Genomic DNA, 16,809 nt, shown 5'->3' with positions numbered 1-16,809 from the left:
TTGGCCTTAGCAACCCTCATTGGACTTCGTGTCCATAAGCTTGCGCAGTTGCTTTTTTTGAACTGATGGAGATTTTTGACAGGCACATTACTGCAGTAATGCCTTCCACTAATGGACTGTGTATGATACCATTTTGGAACTGCTACTAGATGCAGTATTTGATTTCCATTGATTCCCGTAGTATAAGAAACAGAATTGTTTCCTGTTCCCCCTTTTCCATATCACTCAAAATTTATTTCAGACCTCTGTTGCGTTTGCCCTGAACCATCTCTTTTCTAGGATAAGGAATAACTTAACTTGCTCCTTATTTGGAAGCTATTCCATATGAATTTATTCGTTGTGTTTCATTATCTTCTATTGACCTGATACCTTTGGGCAGTAGTACTACACCTTTTGTCAGTAATACTGTTGTTTAAGAAAATTATTTGTATGGCAAACAAAATGATCCTTAGTGGTGTTTTACTCTGGATTCTGGTCAATAGAGTCTGTTTAGGTCGTTGGCCTGGGTACATAGTTAAGGACCGGAAAGAGGAATAAATTGTGGCTTATGTTTCTTACGGGCTGTGTTTGGAATTCCGGAGGCATGGCAGCAGTTTCCCTATTAAAAGGTTTGGTCTCTGGCCTCTCAGTTTTGGCATTCTTCATACATAAAAATAGTGAGGTTTTATTCAGGTTTGTTAGCTAGTCTGTCATCTTAATGGGTGATGAAATTACATGGTTAACCCTGAGTCCCAGGGCTGTGTCCGGGTTGGGCTGGGTTTTGGTGTAACACTCATTCATGAGTGGGTATTTTGCCAACAGATAGTAGGATCAAAATCATTCTCCGCCTTCCAGTTCATCTTTAATAAAAGCTGTCGGTTGCTCGCTCCTTTGCAGAGTCCAAAAATATGTTGTCAGTGAAAGAATATTGTTTTTAAATGTCTTCCTGCTTACACTGCTGTTTGTGATGCAACGTTTGAACAGAGTTAAAGGAACTGTGGAAAATAAAATATTGCTGTGTCAGAAAGAGCAGTAGGTAAGCGTCTAGTGAGACAACTCATTTGCATCTAGTGAGACAACACATTTGTGTGAATTTGACAGTGCTGGTCATTTTAGATGAACCAATAGTTTTAAAATGTTTACAGATTTCAATCTCCAGTTAAAATATAATCAAATTCATTACTGAATTGTAGCCATTCTTATTGGTAGAAAAAAATATTACAGTGCAGATGTGGAAATTTCGATTCAGTACTATCTTATCTATGGGTATTTAAGTGTGTTTTTCCATTATGTCTTTGAAAAGTGTCAGTCTGCAGGGGAAAAAAAACCCACCTGTTATTCTCCCTTCACGTTATGAAATATTTCACTTTGATTTCAAAAGAGGATCCAGGTATAGTGCCATATTGCTCTGAAGTATTCTATAAACATCCAGTTCATGTGATTTCTGGGACCCAAATGATAGTCTGCAGATATAAAGTTATTTTCTTTGAGAATTTTGTTCAAATTAATGCAAAAGATAAGTTGAACTTTTTCTGTTCTCCAGAATGATGTATTAGTGCTTTTTCACCATTAGTTGGTGTGTGGAATAACATGTGAATAAATAACTAGTTTGATTTTTTTTCCTGTTTGTTTTTGTTTAAGTGTTCCTCCCCCACCTGGAAGTGAAGAGGAAGCCGCAGAAAATGGCGTTGTGAAAACGGTATTTTAAACGTGTATTTGACATACTGCTTCAATTTGTTCTGATTTAATGCGTAATTGTAATTTGGCTGGGACCTATAATTAAATGAGTTAGTATAAGTGTATGCCTTGGACCTTTTTTTTTGTGAAAGGTGTTTGACACTATCTGCAGACACTCTGTATAAACTAATAAGCTAGGAAATCCAATTTCCAGCTACAGTCCACTTTTCGAAACTAACTTACAGAAAATAAATAAATGGTACTTCATTTTTGGGGGGTTAAAACTGGTGCTTCGAGACAGGTGTCTCCTCCCAAAGGCATCTTTTTGAAAGTGATACTCTCCTCATTTTTCCTCGCTGATAGGAAAATAAAATCCTCTGGTCATTTTTCTTTTTTGAACATGATGAATAACAAACATTTGCAGAATAGTGTGAAAATATGGATCAAAAGATGAATGATGAGTGCCTTTTAGGTGCAACATAGCAGACTTGTTTGGTAGCAGTCTTCAGTGTTCAGTATGTTAGTCTGTCTTACACTTTTATGATGAGAGAAAGGACCAAGAAGTGAGATTTATGGTTGCAAAGTTGATAAAAGGCCTCAGTTTACTGTGAATGGGAATGACTTAAGTCTGTCCTATGAATAAAAGCCCCTAATTGTACTTCATGGGGATCTTTAGCTTGCAATAATTCTCTTAAGTGGTGCAAAAAACTTTGTGATATTTGTGCAATTTTCAAGGCCTGGCTTCTTTCTAAACTGTATTTGTCTTCAGTAGGACAAATACTCTATGAAAGATACTCAGTCTTACGTAAAGTTGAGGAAAAAACCTGCATATTCAAACTGAAGAGCTTTTTATTGCAATTGCACCAAAGGTTTTTCATGTTGATCCTAATACTGTATGTGGGCAGTAGCAATTTTAAAATATTTCTGGAAGTTCTCATTGGCTCAGTTTCCTTCCTTAGGGTTATTTTTATACTTGCATATCTTCATATTTTTCACCTATAAAAAAATAGCATTATTAGGATATCATTAGAACGTCTCCATCAAACTGGGAACATCATGGTAAAATCAGAAAATGGAAAGAGTGAACATTAAGGGTCAGCAGTAACCTAGAAGAAATACATGGCTTTTAAGTTGCTTGAATAAGAAAAAGTCAGTAGTTTTGTGCAGAGGGAACTAAGAAATGATTGTTTAAGAGTGAAATTGTTTTTGGTTGAGAAGGTACATGCTCCAGACAAAACTTTATTTTCTGTTTGATGTGTTTGTAATTGCTCTCTACTGTGTGGGCTGCCACATAAGGGAGTGGAGAACTTTTTCTCAGCAGTGGGGCATTGAAAGACTGTCTTCTGTCTTTAGCTGTCATTTACAGAAAATGTATTCTGATTAAAGCATTTGTGGTTTATTTTTTTTCCCCTTGATTGGACACTTCATTGTTAAGTAAGTTATGTTAATGTATAGCAAGGATGAAGTGCACTCCAACTTACCTTCCATGCAACTGCTTATTTTTGCCAAATCATGTACCAAGCAAGTTAGTAGATGGTTAGATTAGAGCTAGAGCGCAGCTGCATGTGAATAACTGCAGGCTACCTGGACAGAACCAACTTGGTTTTGGTATGTTTAGCCTCCTGCTGAAGGATTGAACAAGGATGTGGCTAGGGGTGATTTACCTGATGAGAAAACTTTGAAGGAAGTTCCTCAACAAGAAAACTGTTGTAAGAAAACTAATGAGCTACAGGATATGAGCAAAAGTCCAGCATGGGTAATTGTTGAGTAAAAGAGAGAAAATAGAGGGTAGAAGTAAAGGTTCCATTTTCACAGCGACAGAAGGTCACCTCCACTGGTGATTCTCTGGAGTGTTGCGCATAGCCTGTGCTGTTCAACGTGTTTATAAATTATTTGGTAAGGTGGTTAAGTTGTGGGACCACGAGTTTTCTGATGTTACAGAGTTACTCAAGGTAGTAAGAACAAGGACCATCTGTGGAGAACTGAGTGGTTAATAGATGGCTGTTGGAATTCTGTGAAGAAAAGGAAGAGCGATGTTCGTGGAAGGAAAAACAGCTTTATGAGTACATTGATGGTCTCTGAGCTGATCATTACCGCTTATGAGAAAGCCGCTAAGCTATGTGAAAAGATCCATTAAAATGTCATTTAAGTACTTGTCTGGAGTCTAAAAAGCAGTCAAATTTTGGGCTGTAGCCGAAAGTGATTAGGAAACAAAACAGAAGCTATAATTTTCTCACTACATAATTTCATATTTCGGTCACACCCTGAATTCTGTGTGCAGTTCTGTTGCCCTCATGCCATAAAAGCTTTGCTTCAGCTGTAAAAAGTTGAGAGAAGAAGGGCAGCAAGAGTATTTGAGTTGCTCTGGATATGTAATTGAGGACAGCGAGAAGCTAGTGTCACATACCTTTAATTAAGCTCTTTCCTGAGTGATGAGATAACAGGAGAACTGGTGTGTATGAGCTAGGTAGAGGGAAAAAAGGTATTAAGATAGTGGAAACAGTTTTATGCTTATTTAGGAAATGTCATGTTTCCGAAACGAAAGCTTAATGTTGAAGATACTTTCCTGTTCTGATCCACATATTTCCAATATTTGTAGCTTTTAAACAGATGAGCCTAACTTTTCTGTTCATGGTACTCTATCCCGAGGTCTAGGAAATGGAGAATTTTCTTCTGTTAAGGATGTCTAGAAGGGGTAGTTTTGTCTGGATTATTTTTTTAACTGCAAGTTAAACAAGTTAAGTGACTTTTTCCTTTGTAGAAGGTGACCGAGGCTGAGGATGACAGTGATAGTGATAGTGATGATGATGAAGATGATGTTCAAGTCACCATAGGGGATATTAAAACGGGAGCTCCACAGTACAGGTAAGTTATTTGCAAATATTAACTGGAGGAGCCTTAAAGATTACATTTAATTATTAATTCAGGCTCTTTAATACTTGTCAATTTCAAATTTTAAGCATAGGTAGCCTCAATGTATTCTTTTCAGCTCTTTAACAAAGTGTTTGTAATGATACAGTGACTCAAACAAACAAACAAAAAATAAAAAGAAATCAATGAAGTGTCTTAACTCATACAACTCTTCCTTTGAATTTTGTTCTCAGATTTTGAGAAATAATTGCATTAAATATTTGTAAACTAGAGAGTTGTCTTTTTATTATGGAATAGCTATGTTACCTAGCTGAAAATGCTGGGTAACATAGCTATTCCTGTTCGTGACATTGATGTTTTTGTTGCAAATGGTAGAGTGGTAAGCACAGAGAACATTAGAAACGTTTGTCCTTGGTCCTATTTGTTGAGGATGCAGTTCTAATTAGAACTCTAGTTTCAATTCCTATTGATGTTCTGAAATAAGATTTTAATGTACTTCAGGATGCAGCTGCTAGTCTCTAGAGATGAATTCTCAAGATCATGGGTTAGGGATTTGTATCATACAATATTATTATTTTTTTTTTTTGTTACTGCTATTGCTCCATGTTCCTTCTGCTGTTGATAAAGGGCTTGTTTTTCACTGAGCGCTTTTGAAGAGTGTTAATTTTACTCAAAATAATTAAGTAATATTCTTTGCTACACTGAGGTGTTATGAGGGAAGTGGTTTGCTTGTTTGTCTTGGCAATCCTAATGTTCTTATGGTTATTAAAAGTTACTAGGATGTCTTCTTTATTTAATTAGAATGAAGACAGGTGTGCAGGTAGGCCTGAATCGTATGTTACTGTATTTTTAGCTTTGGAATTCAGGTAATACATTCATTTTTGAAACATAATATTTTTAAACTTTCGGTAGATCATATCCTAAAGTAACTATGCAAATCAAAGTGATGTCAAAAATAGCAGTTCTTTTGATTCTTTGTCTGTTTCCAATAACTTGCAGTAGGCCTGTCGTGTAGGCAGTGACCTCAAATTTTGTGAGACTAAAGAAAAACTAAATTTATATTCTTAATGGAAAGAGCATCAGCAAATTCACTAATTCAGAAAAGAATTAGCAGATGCTCCAATATCTAATACGAGTAGAAAGTTTTATATTTAAATAGTTGTTCTGTTAAAAATCTCTTCTGGGCAAACTGGTCAGAAAATTCATGAAAGGGGCAGTCTTCTAAAACAAGCTCATCATTTCTGTTCATCTTAATGTCATTACAGCAAGTTCCTTCATAGGATTAAATTATTTTTCTTACAGTAGTCACCCACTGCGTAAAAAAAAATAAGAAAATCATATACAAATACAGCATGGGAGATCAGAAAAAGAAATGTTTTATGTCAGTTTTGTACTTCTGTAGCATAAAGTAGAATGAAAAAAACTGCATGGAAACGGTACTGTAAATCCTAACTCTAAACTGTACGCTGCCTTCTAATTATATGTTAATCTCGTTATGTTTATGGGTTGATACCACCTATGAGGATAAGCTATTTTGCACATTAAGTGGTAATGAAAGCTAGCTCTTACTGTTCCAAATGAACAGTATTGTAATTCCCAAGGTAGTTTAATCAATTCAGTGTCTAGATTTGAGTGCATTTTATGAGGAAACCTCTCAAGTATTTTTGAAAGTGAAATTACATATATTTTTATATTGGTCGCATGGATAGATAATTGCTAGAAGCACATTGAAAATGCCTTTCAGACATCTTAAAGAAATGCTTGTATTTCCACTTTTGTACAGATTAAATGAAATAATAATGAAAGCAGCAAAGGATCTGTCTAAACCTTCTCTTTTGTTTTTACCCTAATCCCCAGAGTGTCATCTGTATCCCTAAATGAATTTCGTTTCTCCTTTTTCTCTTCTTCTGGTCGTGTCCATTCTTGTTTCTATCAAGGTCTTTACCCTTTCAACTCAGGAAGAGTGACTGGGACTTGCTTCACAACTGTTTATTAGTTGGAGAAGTTGCTACTGAGCATAGAAAGGTACTCTCTCTTGCTCCTAGGCTGATCTCTTTACTTTTACAGTTACCAGCTTGGAAAGCTAGAGATTCAGGATGGTGATTGAGCCTGGGTCCAGTTTGTTTCTGGATCTAGCTAATTCTTGTTTTATATTTTCTTCTGGTTTACAGTTTTCTCTGTCTAATTCAGTTTTCTTAATTTCTTTAAGTTACGGAGCAGCTCCTGTGAATCTTAATATTAAGACAGGAGGACGAGCTTATGGATCTTCTTCTGGTAAGAAAATTTACACCATGCTATTACTAAAAATGCGAAAAAAATCAGTAGCAATGCATAGTCTGTGTCTGTGTTTGCTTGTTTAGCCTGTATTTTTTTAGTTAGAGAATTCTTGCAGAATGTTCTAGTGTGAGGACAGACTTAGACAAATATAAAATTTTTAGTGTTCTTAAATTGTTCAATGCTTATTGCTTTGTTTTCATTAAGTGCATCTGAAATCTTGTTCTGTGTATGTGTTTTTTTCTCTCTTGAGTAGCATTCTTTGCAGAGAGTGGACAATTATAATTTTTTTTTTCATTATTTATTCTTAATCAGGCAATCTTAAACAGTTGGGTTCTCCGGGCATTTACTGCCATTATTTAAAGTAAATGTAGTTATGCAAATAGTTCTCTAGTCTTTGTCTCCTGAAAAATTTATTTGTGTATCATCCGTGGTTAATGGCATAAATATTATTAAGCTGACGATAACTATCAAAATTGATACATAGGAAGCCTGTCATAGTCTTTTTATCATCCATCTGTAAATTGTCTAGTTTGCATAGGCTAACTGTAAAAGGAGCAGCAGAGTTAGAGGTATTCCTGGTGGTGTAAAAAAAGTGATTCTTGCGATCCACGAATTCATAAATTTAAGTTGCGGTACGTGTGTTTACAGGAATATGCAAAATCGGAGTTCAAGGTGGAGAGTATGTGTTCACTTCTAACTGTGGGACCACAGTAAAGCTTTCTGTGCTTAAAACTCATTTTAAAGGGTTATTAATGAGTGGACTCTTTAAATAGTCACCTGTTGAATTCAGGTTTTCTTACTTAAATGTTGTTGCCTGTATGGCTTTGCATGAAGAGTGATTTTGATGCATAAGGGACATTGGAGGTTCTGAAAGCATACAATTGTTTCAGATGAAGGGAATAACCTTCCTTTCTGAAACTTCTTGTTTGAAATAAATCTGGCTTTTAATTTTTATTTCAAATGTTACAACTGTTAGAACTCTTCTTAGCAGTGACACAAAGTTCTAACTTTTCTTCACAGGTGTAAAAGTTAAAGGGGTGGATCTAGATGCACCAGGGAGTATTAATGGTGTGCCACTTCTGGAAGTAGATTTAGACTCTTTTGAAGATAAACCTTGGAGAAAGCCAGGTAATGCTCTAGTTTATATTAGCTGATATGTATGTATTTAGAAGGTTATTTTAACAATAATTCCTATTTACTGCATGTAGGAATTTTTACCCTACAGCTAGAAGGTACTGTACGATATGATTTACAAAAAGCTGGTAAGTTACCCGTTGCCTTTGTGTTGTACCACAGTGTGTGGGTGTGCCATGTTTCTTAGTATGCATCCCACACATACATCAGCAAAAACAGACTGTAGGACATGGCTTTAAAAAAAAAAAAATCACGTATATGCTGAAATCTCCTTGGGAATCTGTATGTCTCTGGGTGTTACTGCTCTTGATCTGTGCCATATTACAGAAGATAAAGCAGAAAGGAAAATAGTTTTAGCAGGTTTGAGCAAGCAGTGCAGCGAAACATAACAGCTTGCGCTTCTTTGTGTTCGTACACAGACATCCATAAGCCTTCAAGAAGGAGCTGGTACCGCATGGACTTCCTATGAGTCTCCCATGTATATTGTCCAGTTGTCTCAAATCATGGCCAGACTTGTCTGTTTATTTTTCTATTGGCAGTATCTCTTGCTGCTGTGCATAGTTTATTTTAGTGTTTTTATGCTACATTGGCAATGCAAGTAGTGTCTTCAGAATGGAACAGAAAAAGGAGCCTTTGATAATATTCTGGGGTTTGAACGTTTGACTATGTTTAATCCTTCTTACAATAGAAGTACTTAATGGCATCAAATTAAATTAGGAGTCAGTGAAACAAAGAGTCAAATACAGTGTACATTTCAGTAGCGTGGCTTTGGATCAATACCTAATCCATTTTGATTCTGTAAATAGAGATAAGTGTTCGGTGAGAAAAAAGAAAAGATGAATTTTGCAATGTCATAAAAACTTGTGCTTTTCTACTTAAAGGGGCTGATCTCTCTGATTACTTCAACTATGGGTTCAATGAAGATACCTGGAAAGCTTACTGTGAAAAACAAAAGAGAATACGAATGGGTCTTGAAATTCTACCAGTTACCTCAACCACAAATAAAATTACGGTAATTACTACAACTTTTTTTGTGGTATTCTACACGCTTTTTTTCCCTGTAAATCTGCTTGTGTGTCATAAGCTTGTTTTGCCCAGTTCAGTGCTTTTGTTGTAAAGTTTGCACCTGACTGCCCACCCCTAAGCCTAGAATGTTCTTGTGTTGTTTTTCTGGCAATCTGTGTGGGTAGTGTCACAGTCTAGCTACAGCTAGGTCGCATCTGTACCATTACTCAGAATGTGGCCCATGAGTTAAGAGTTCTATGGTATCTTAATGGGCAATGTGTTATTTAACTTAGGCTGAAGACAATGCTATGGAAGTAACACCAAGTGCAGAGATTCTCGATGGCAGATACCATCTTTTTAAGGTGAATTTTAGTAAACTTTTGTTGGTTGCTCTCATTTTTGTCGAGTATTGCTTCCCATGCCAACACAGACTGATAGAAGAAAAACCGAAAAGGATGCAGCCATTATTTCAAACTCTCATCTTACATCGGTGACTTACTGCTTATGTCACAAAATGCTGAGTAAAAAGTGTTGCTTTGTTCGTCATCCTTCTGCAAGCATGTGGGTTAGTGGCCTGGTGTACTAACAAATTTCCTAGTGAAACTAATTTTTCTTTATGTGGTGGTTTATTATTTTTAGATGTAGCGCATTTGTTTGTGCAGATTAAAGAATTTGTACAGATGTGCTGGGGAAGCTTTGTAGATTATAGCATGTTTATTTTTCCTGTGGCCTTGTAGCTTTTATTTTGTTTTGTAACACTTATCCTTGGCAGCTCTGAGATGTGGAAATCAATCTTTCGTATTTTCCTGTTGTCCTTTTGAGATTAGATAACCATAAATCAAGTTATATATATCATCTTTCCATTAGGAAATGCTGATTTGCAGGGAGCAGAAAAATCTGTTTGACAGGATTTATCTTTAGAATTGAACATTGCTTTCGACTTCTTATTTTTTAAAATACTCCTTTGTTTGACACTAAAGTTAAAATACAGAGGTTATTTGTTTTGTTCAGTATGCAGACAGTTTTGTTCCTGAACTCTCATTAAACTAACTTGGAACTGTTTGTTGCTTTGTTCTGTATACTCCTGTAACAGAAGTCTCAATTGCAGACGGGTATTTTTGGTATCAGTTGTTTCCCCTCATATACTACTAGAGGGCATCCAGATATTTTAACTTTATCTTAGCAAGAACAGATCAGAAGCTTGTGGGGCTACTTGCCTTCCTCATTTGTCGCAATAATAGTGTTATGGAATGGTGGAAATGCTGGATAGTGGGAGTTAGGATTTTTCATTGTGGCTGATGACTGAACGTACTCTCAAATAAATGTTTTTGAACTTCTGTCCTGAAGGAAGAAGGATAAGTATTCCAAACCAAAGATTCCCCTATTTCTTTCTCAGTATTGACTCTCTGGAGTTTCTGGAGGTCCAGTGATGAAACAGTACAGATAATTCTGTTGTAAGAGCTGAAAAAAGAGCTTGTCATGCGTTTTACAAGGAATGTGCATATAATTTGTATTTTGTTAATAATTATTTCTATTCTTCTGAAATACGAAGTCTCATATCGTTTGGGTGAATCTTCTGTAACTGACAAGACCATCTCCTACATTTTCAAGTTACTCATTAATAGAAATCTTACATATTTTTCATGTAAATACTTGAACCATACCTGATATTTTAATATTAAAAGGTTTTCATATTTCTGGATACTGAAGTTAATTCAAATTTTAAGGCATCTTAAATACTTAAGTGTTTTTGTGGATTTGCTGCAGAGGTGTCTGTGATTAGAAATGAGGTCCTGCAAAAGCTTAGCAGTTCGCTTGCCTACAAAAGCTGTGAGAACAGAGTCCATATGATGTTATATCATGAATGATCTAACTGGATCTCTATACAGTAATTAGTATTTATTGCTACTTATGAAACTGTTAAGATACCAGGGATTTTAGATAACTAAACATCCAAGTTAAATAAATGCAAAATGCTTTTATGGTTTCAGGATCACTTCTGTGTGTGAGTGTTGTTAAAAGACTGTTCCTTTTAAGTTTAAAAGCTTGGGGTTTTAGTTGTGTTAACGATTAATACATTTTTGGCTACTAGCTTCAAAATAGTTTTGTTTGTTTGTTCGTTTGTTTCCACTTGGAAGGGCACTTTATTTAAAAAATAAATAAAATATTTGTGGCTGTGTGGTTGATCCAGTCAGTAGGAGTGTCTGTAAAAGCTTAGCCTGTACAGCCTTGTCTTTAATGCTAACCCATGTAAGTTTTTCTTTCATATTTGATGTGCTGTTGAAGACAAACAGTACTTGAAGTAGTTGCTCTAAAGCTCTTGCGTAGTTTTAATAATGTCTCTATGGAATTTTGCAGTACTGCAGACAGAGCAATATGCTTTTAGAGTATTTAATTGAAACTAATGGAAAACCTTGTAATGTTGGCATAATCCAGAGCATGAGGTGACTATTCCTGGTATGACTGGGAAATTATGGAGTTACTAGATGATCTTGTCAGTAAAGCAGACAGAATGGGTTTGCTTTCTTGTCTCATAGTTTACTGTCGGGTAGCAGACGTAGTAGATAATTCTGTCATTAAGATTATGGAGTTGGGTTGGTTTGTTTTTGTTTTTAATCATTTTGCTTCTTTAAAAATTAAGATGTTATTTTGTTCATACAGGAAATTCTCCAAGAAAATCAGTTGGGTCTGTTGTTCACGTCCAAATCAAATAAGTTGAAAATAAATATTAAAACTGTATGATTTTTGCTAATAAATTGTTCTCTGGCACATTGCTTCTTATATATACTAAATACAGTCCTTAAGTTATATAGTCTTTTAAGATATAGTATTTTATTAGCTGTGCAAAGGTGTTAGTTCTTTTTAAATCTGATTAAGGTTGGACTTTCTTTTTGTGTTGGCTATGTGCTGTGTTGAGTGTTGGGGCTACTATACTTCTGAGTTAAACTGACAATAAAACAAACAAACTAATGATAAAACGTTATTTTGAAGGTACAGCAGGGCAGAACTGGAAATTTGGAGAAAGAGTTGGCAGTGCAGTCGACCAAAGCTGATTTCACATCTCCTCCTGCCTTATTCAAATCAGGAATTCCAACAAACAGGTCAGTTAGACAGCTGTAACTCAAGACCAAAACCCTTTTTATGCTGTTACTTCTGTGTATTTCAACTTCATGATTTTTGTAGGAAAAAGACAGAATATGTTTCTGTAATAGGTAGAAGTGGTAGGAAGAGCGAGCTATTCTAATCACTTTTAGCTTTCAATCACCTTTACACAGGAATGCCGTGCTACCTTCTTGTCGGTTCAGAAAATAGAAAGTAGAAGGAGAGGGGATAAGATCATCAGGACCAAGTTACAAGGGAGCTATAAAAATCCAGATGTTGATGTATGACACCATGTTGTCTGTGTAGAAGGAGATCGGCCAACAAAATGGCTCCAGCTAGTGTCTTTTCCTCTGTAGCTTTGGGTATTAGCTAACACACCTTTTCAGTTAACCAAAATTGCGTTAGGCAACTATTACTTCAACAATTGGAAGGATTCCTGGAACCCATTCTTCTTCCTGTAAGGTAGCTTTAGCTTCTCCATATTTGCATATTTTACTGCACTTTCTTTGAAATGGGAGGATAATTTCTTTACTAGAGTTTCTTCCCCGCCTTCTCCCAGCCCCAGGCTTTAATAAGTTCTGTTCTTAATTGTAAGCTGCTGCTACTTGATACCTGGCACTTAGCTGAGAATGAATCCGTGCTTCTGCTTTACTTTACTTATGAAGTGATTTCATTTAGGAGTTTTGTTTTTGCGTAAATTAAAAGTCATTGTATTGTATGTCATGGCAAGGGAAGTGGAGCAGGTTGTATGCTCTCAGCAATTTAAAGATTAGTGTCCGTGACTCGCTTTTAGTGGAGCATCCATAAGTATCTTGACTAACTCAGGCACTCATGTTTATTTATTCCACCCTTTTTGATTCAGTTTAACACCCAAATATGTTTGTCTTGGTGGGGAGGAGTCGTACTTGATCCTTTTGCTTGCATTTGCCTTTCACTCCCCTCCAGCTGGCCTAAATTTTTTTCTGACCTATTAGGTTTTTAGTAGATTTGAGTAGTTTTATAATTTTTTTTCTTTGTCTGAGAAGCAGTATAAGTCTTCCACACTTTGTACTGATCCTGTAATGATGTTTTGAATTTTCTTTTCTGAATTGCTTCTAATTTGTGGTGTTCTTACAACGGAGTTCTCAAAATTGCATGTTGTGTTCACAGGGAAATGATTCAAAGTCTGTATCTAGTACAGATCTTAGAGGATTTCCATTCTTGATGCATCTCACTATTGGACAGAGAAATCTCTAAACACTTTAGAAAGTAGTTTCTGACTGGGATATTAAAATACAACTAAGCTTAAATTTTTGGAAGAATGCATTGTGTAAACTGTGATTCTGTGAAACTTGCTTTTATTGTGAAAAAGTTTAATACTTTAGGGTCATACATGTGCACGGTATAGACTTCAAAAGTAAAATCTGTGTCATATGCTCTAGTTAGAATAAATATATCTTACTATAGATATCTTTATACCATACCTTTATCTGCTACTTTTTTTTTCCTGCCTGAAGCTAGCAATTCCGAGTTTAAGCGACAGTCTTTCAGATTTTTTAGAGATTCAAACTTAGTGTACTGATTGTTAGTCAGATTTTTCCTGAGAAGTGTCAGGCTTGTCTTGTTTTCTTCCAGGAACTGAGTTTACCTTGTATAGGTTTCCCAACCTTTGCTTTCTTTTAAGAGTGCAAAGCCAGTAAATCAATTTGGTCTGTTGCATAGCTAAAGATGAAACAAAACGAACATTTCCAGTTCTATCATTTGTGCGTTCCAGTGGTTAGAATAGACAATCTTACATACGTTTAGCCTGAGTACTGTAATTGTAGGTGGTTACAATGGCAAAGCTGACTTCTTCCCATATTTGATATCTGCTGTTTTGGCTGCATTAGATTAAGATACGTTCTTGTGTAAAGAAGATGGTGTTTACCAAGTGGTCAGAAGAGATTTTGAAAGAAAATGATGTGCTTAGAAGTGTAAGACTAGCTAAGCGAGTATGTCTTGACTGTTAGATTATATGGATTATATACTTCTACTCAAGTGACTTCTCCAGAATACAATTACTGTTTTCTGTATATAAAAACTGCATTACTGATTTCTTTATAACCAGGCAGTGTTTGATGGGATCGGATTGTTTTCTTTAAAGAGCTTATTTAGGTAGGCAGAAATTTTTCAACAATTCAGCTCTATGATAACTTAAAGTAATTGCCTTTATGCCATGCAGTAGAGCATTGTTGTGAAATCGCTAGAAGCATTTCTCACCTAGCAGTAAAATGTCTCAGCTTCTAGCAGTAGTTGATATATTTGGTGAAAGGGAGGGAAAAACTGGTGCAAGTGGATATAGTCACGTTGGTGTGGAAATTGATAAGGAGCTGGGAATGAGGAGAAGAGGAATTCAAAGAGCAGAAAAGATAGACAAGAAAAGAAAGACCTAGACAATTTATCTCACCAGAAACAGCGCCTCTTCTCAGTCACAGACAAGCACTGCCTCCAGAAAAGCCAGTTCAGGCATCGGAAAGTGGCAGGAACGATATAGGAGGGCCGAATCACCCAAATTAAGGTAAGAAAAAAATAATCAGGGCATGGTCCTTATTTAGCATTTTAATTCCCCACTTACTAGTCAGGGCTGCCACATCACGTCATGGAAAATTTAACACGCAGATATTGCAGCACATATTTCCCTTTAGTGGGAAGTCAGAGGACAGATAGTGTTTTTTGCTGTTTTTGTTTGTAAACAAGCATTAAAATATTTTTGTGTCCATTTTTTTTTTTATTTTAGTAGAGGTTTCCATACGATAGCAATCTAAATTTGGCCCCCATCCTCAAAATTTCTCAAAGGTCTATCAGGTATATAATTCATTACTGATATGGCAGCTGCATTTTACAAAATAGAATTATTGCTCACCAGCAAATAAAAGTTACTACTTCACTAGAATTGCTTCCTGTTTTATTCAAAGAAAAATTCAGTGTTTGTTCACACTGTGAAAGTCTGAGAAATTGTGCTTGAGTTTATAAACAATCACAGTCTTAATCTGAGTTATTGGTTGTTTAGGAATGAAACTTGAACCTCTTGTCTTGATTTTTTGGTAGTTAGGGCTGCTGAATTGCATTAAGTGTTGTGTAACCCTGAAGGAGAAGTTAGAGCATAATGGAAGTGGTTTAGTAAGTGCACATCATACGCAAACAACGTAGTATCAAATAGAATGCTTGTTCACTAGATGCAGTTAAGATTTATTTTATGCTTGGTCACTGTTAAGGTTAAAAACTGAAGGAATCTCTTTTGAATATAACATTTTATGGATTGTGAAGAGAATTTGACATATTTCAAAACTGTCCTAACTAGCCAGGTCGTTGAGATATCTTGCTGTTTTGTAGAGCAGTACTTGTCTTCACATCATTTGTCAGGGTCTGTAAGATAGTATTTATTTAGTAGCAGAGGAATAAGTAGAAGTTTCATTTAAAAGCTGGATGCAAAAACTGGCATTTCCTCATTACTGTAATATCTAGAATAGCTCCCTATCATATAACTTGGTTCTGTCAGATACTGTTGGTTTTTTAACTCCCATTTATGCTATTTTGGGTTACTGCTAAAGAGTACATTGCATGTAGATGGATTTTGCTTTCAGAGAAATTAGCCAGTTCTTCAGCGTTCTCTGTGCTTGGGCCTTTCTCTAAACAGATTTTTTTTATAGAAAATGGATTTGTGATATGTCATTACTATGAAAAACACAGGTTTCTTCTGTTTCATGAGCTGGCCTTGCAAGATTAATGATGAAAATTCCAATAGATACTGAATTATTTTGAAGAAATATCTGTTCTGTATGTAAAATCAAAATCTTGCTTATAGTGTTAAATTTGTTTGCTTTTTTATATCCATCAGTAGTAAATAAGCTCAAAAAAGTTGAGAGCCTCCTCAAGAGGAGGAAAATAAAAGAACAAATTACATAAACAGGATAAGAAGGAAAATAGAAGGAAAGTTTTCTAAAGTCTAGTATAATTCTTAGTTCTGTAGTCTAGTGAATAAAAGTGGCATCCAGTAGTTAGACTTCTTTTGAATTCTGGAAAGTGCTATTTCAAAATACAGTTCTTTTTTTTTTTTTTTTTTACCTTACATGTGGTGAAGATAAGAGCTGATTTCTGAAGCTATGTATTTAGAAAATTGCTTTTTTCCCCCCTCAATTTATTTTTGCTGTGTAAAACCTAAATAAGCTCTGTTTGCCATAAGAGATAGCTTTCTGAATTAATTCTCCAGGGAGGGCAGTCCTCATAGTGTGAATAGCTCATAAATAACCATTTGTTAATTAGAGTGAAATCATGCACTGAGTTGCTGGAATGTCCCTTTTAAGCTGTACTTTGCGTGAACTCTGCTGTGGGTTCGTGTGTGTCCCACACGTGTGGATTGCCTTTTATGATCGGGTGTATCCATTGGGATTGCATCTGTATCCCAGGTGCCCTGGTTGTATAAGGGGCGAACCAAGTCCTTTCTTTTCTTTGCAGATAGCACTGAGACAAACCTAATAGTGCCTGTTTAACTTCTTATCATTAAGCCAGATAATAATTGGCTGAGCAGTCTTTGAAATTTCCCCACGTGCCAGCTTGCTATGACTTAGTCAAGATCCAAGGCTTCATATTGGCCCCTCTTAAAAAGCTGCTCAGCTGTTGTATCCTGGACGCTTCAGATGCCTCTTCTGTGTAAGTGAAGATAGAAGTTTTTGACGGAGGTGTTGTCTGCTCCATTTGCAAATGAGCATATGCCTTCTTTTATTGGATCTCAAGCTCTTCTAATAG

General features: G+C 35.8%; 1 protein-coding gene across 8 annotated transcripts in view; it reads left to right on the top strand.

The window, feature by feature from the left end:
• Positions 1–16,809, top strand: part of FIP1L1 (factor interacting with PAPOLA and CPSF1) — a 45,224-nt gene that overhangs the window by 1,813 nt on the left and 26,602 nt on the right. For 4 of the 8 annotated variants that reach the window (XM_083835408.1, XM_083835407.1, XM_083835406.1 and 1 more), the window contains exons 3-9: positions 1,621–1,678; positions 4,418–4,521; positions 6,737–6,801; positions 7,825–7,932; positions 8,820–8,950; positions 9,237–9,305; positions 11,935–12,044. In XM_083835408.1, coding sequence (XP_083691534.1) covers positions 1,621–1,678; positions 4,418–4,521; positions 6,737–6,801; positions 7,825–7,932; positions 8,820–8,950; positions 9,237–9,305; positions 11,935–12,044 — 645 coding nt within the window. Of the gene's footprint in view, positions 1–1,620; positions 1,679–4,417; positions 4,522–6,736; positions 6,802–7,824; positions 7,933–8,819; positions 8,951–9,236; positions 9,306–11,934; positions 12,045–14,473; positions 14,582–16,809 lie in introns of all 8 variants that reach the window. The other 4 variants (XM_083835410.1, XM_083835409.1, XM_083835411.1 and 1 more) reach the window with 3 other exon arrangements.

Source organism: Anser anser, assembly GCF_964211835.1.
Source record: "Anser anser genome assembly, chromosome: 4".
Lineage (NCBI taxonomy): Eukaryota > Metazoa > Chordata > Aves > Anseriformes > Anatidae > Anser > Anser anser.
The sequence above is the reverse complement of the archived record's forward strand: the minus strand, read 5'-3'. Positions and strand labels throughout refer to the sequence as shown.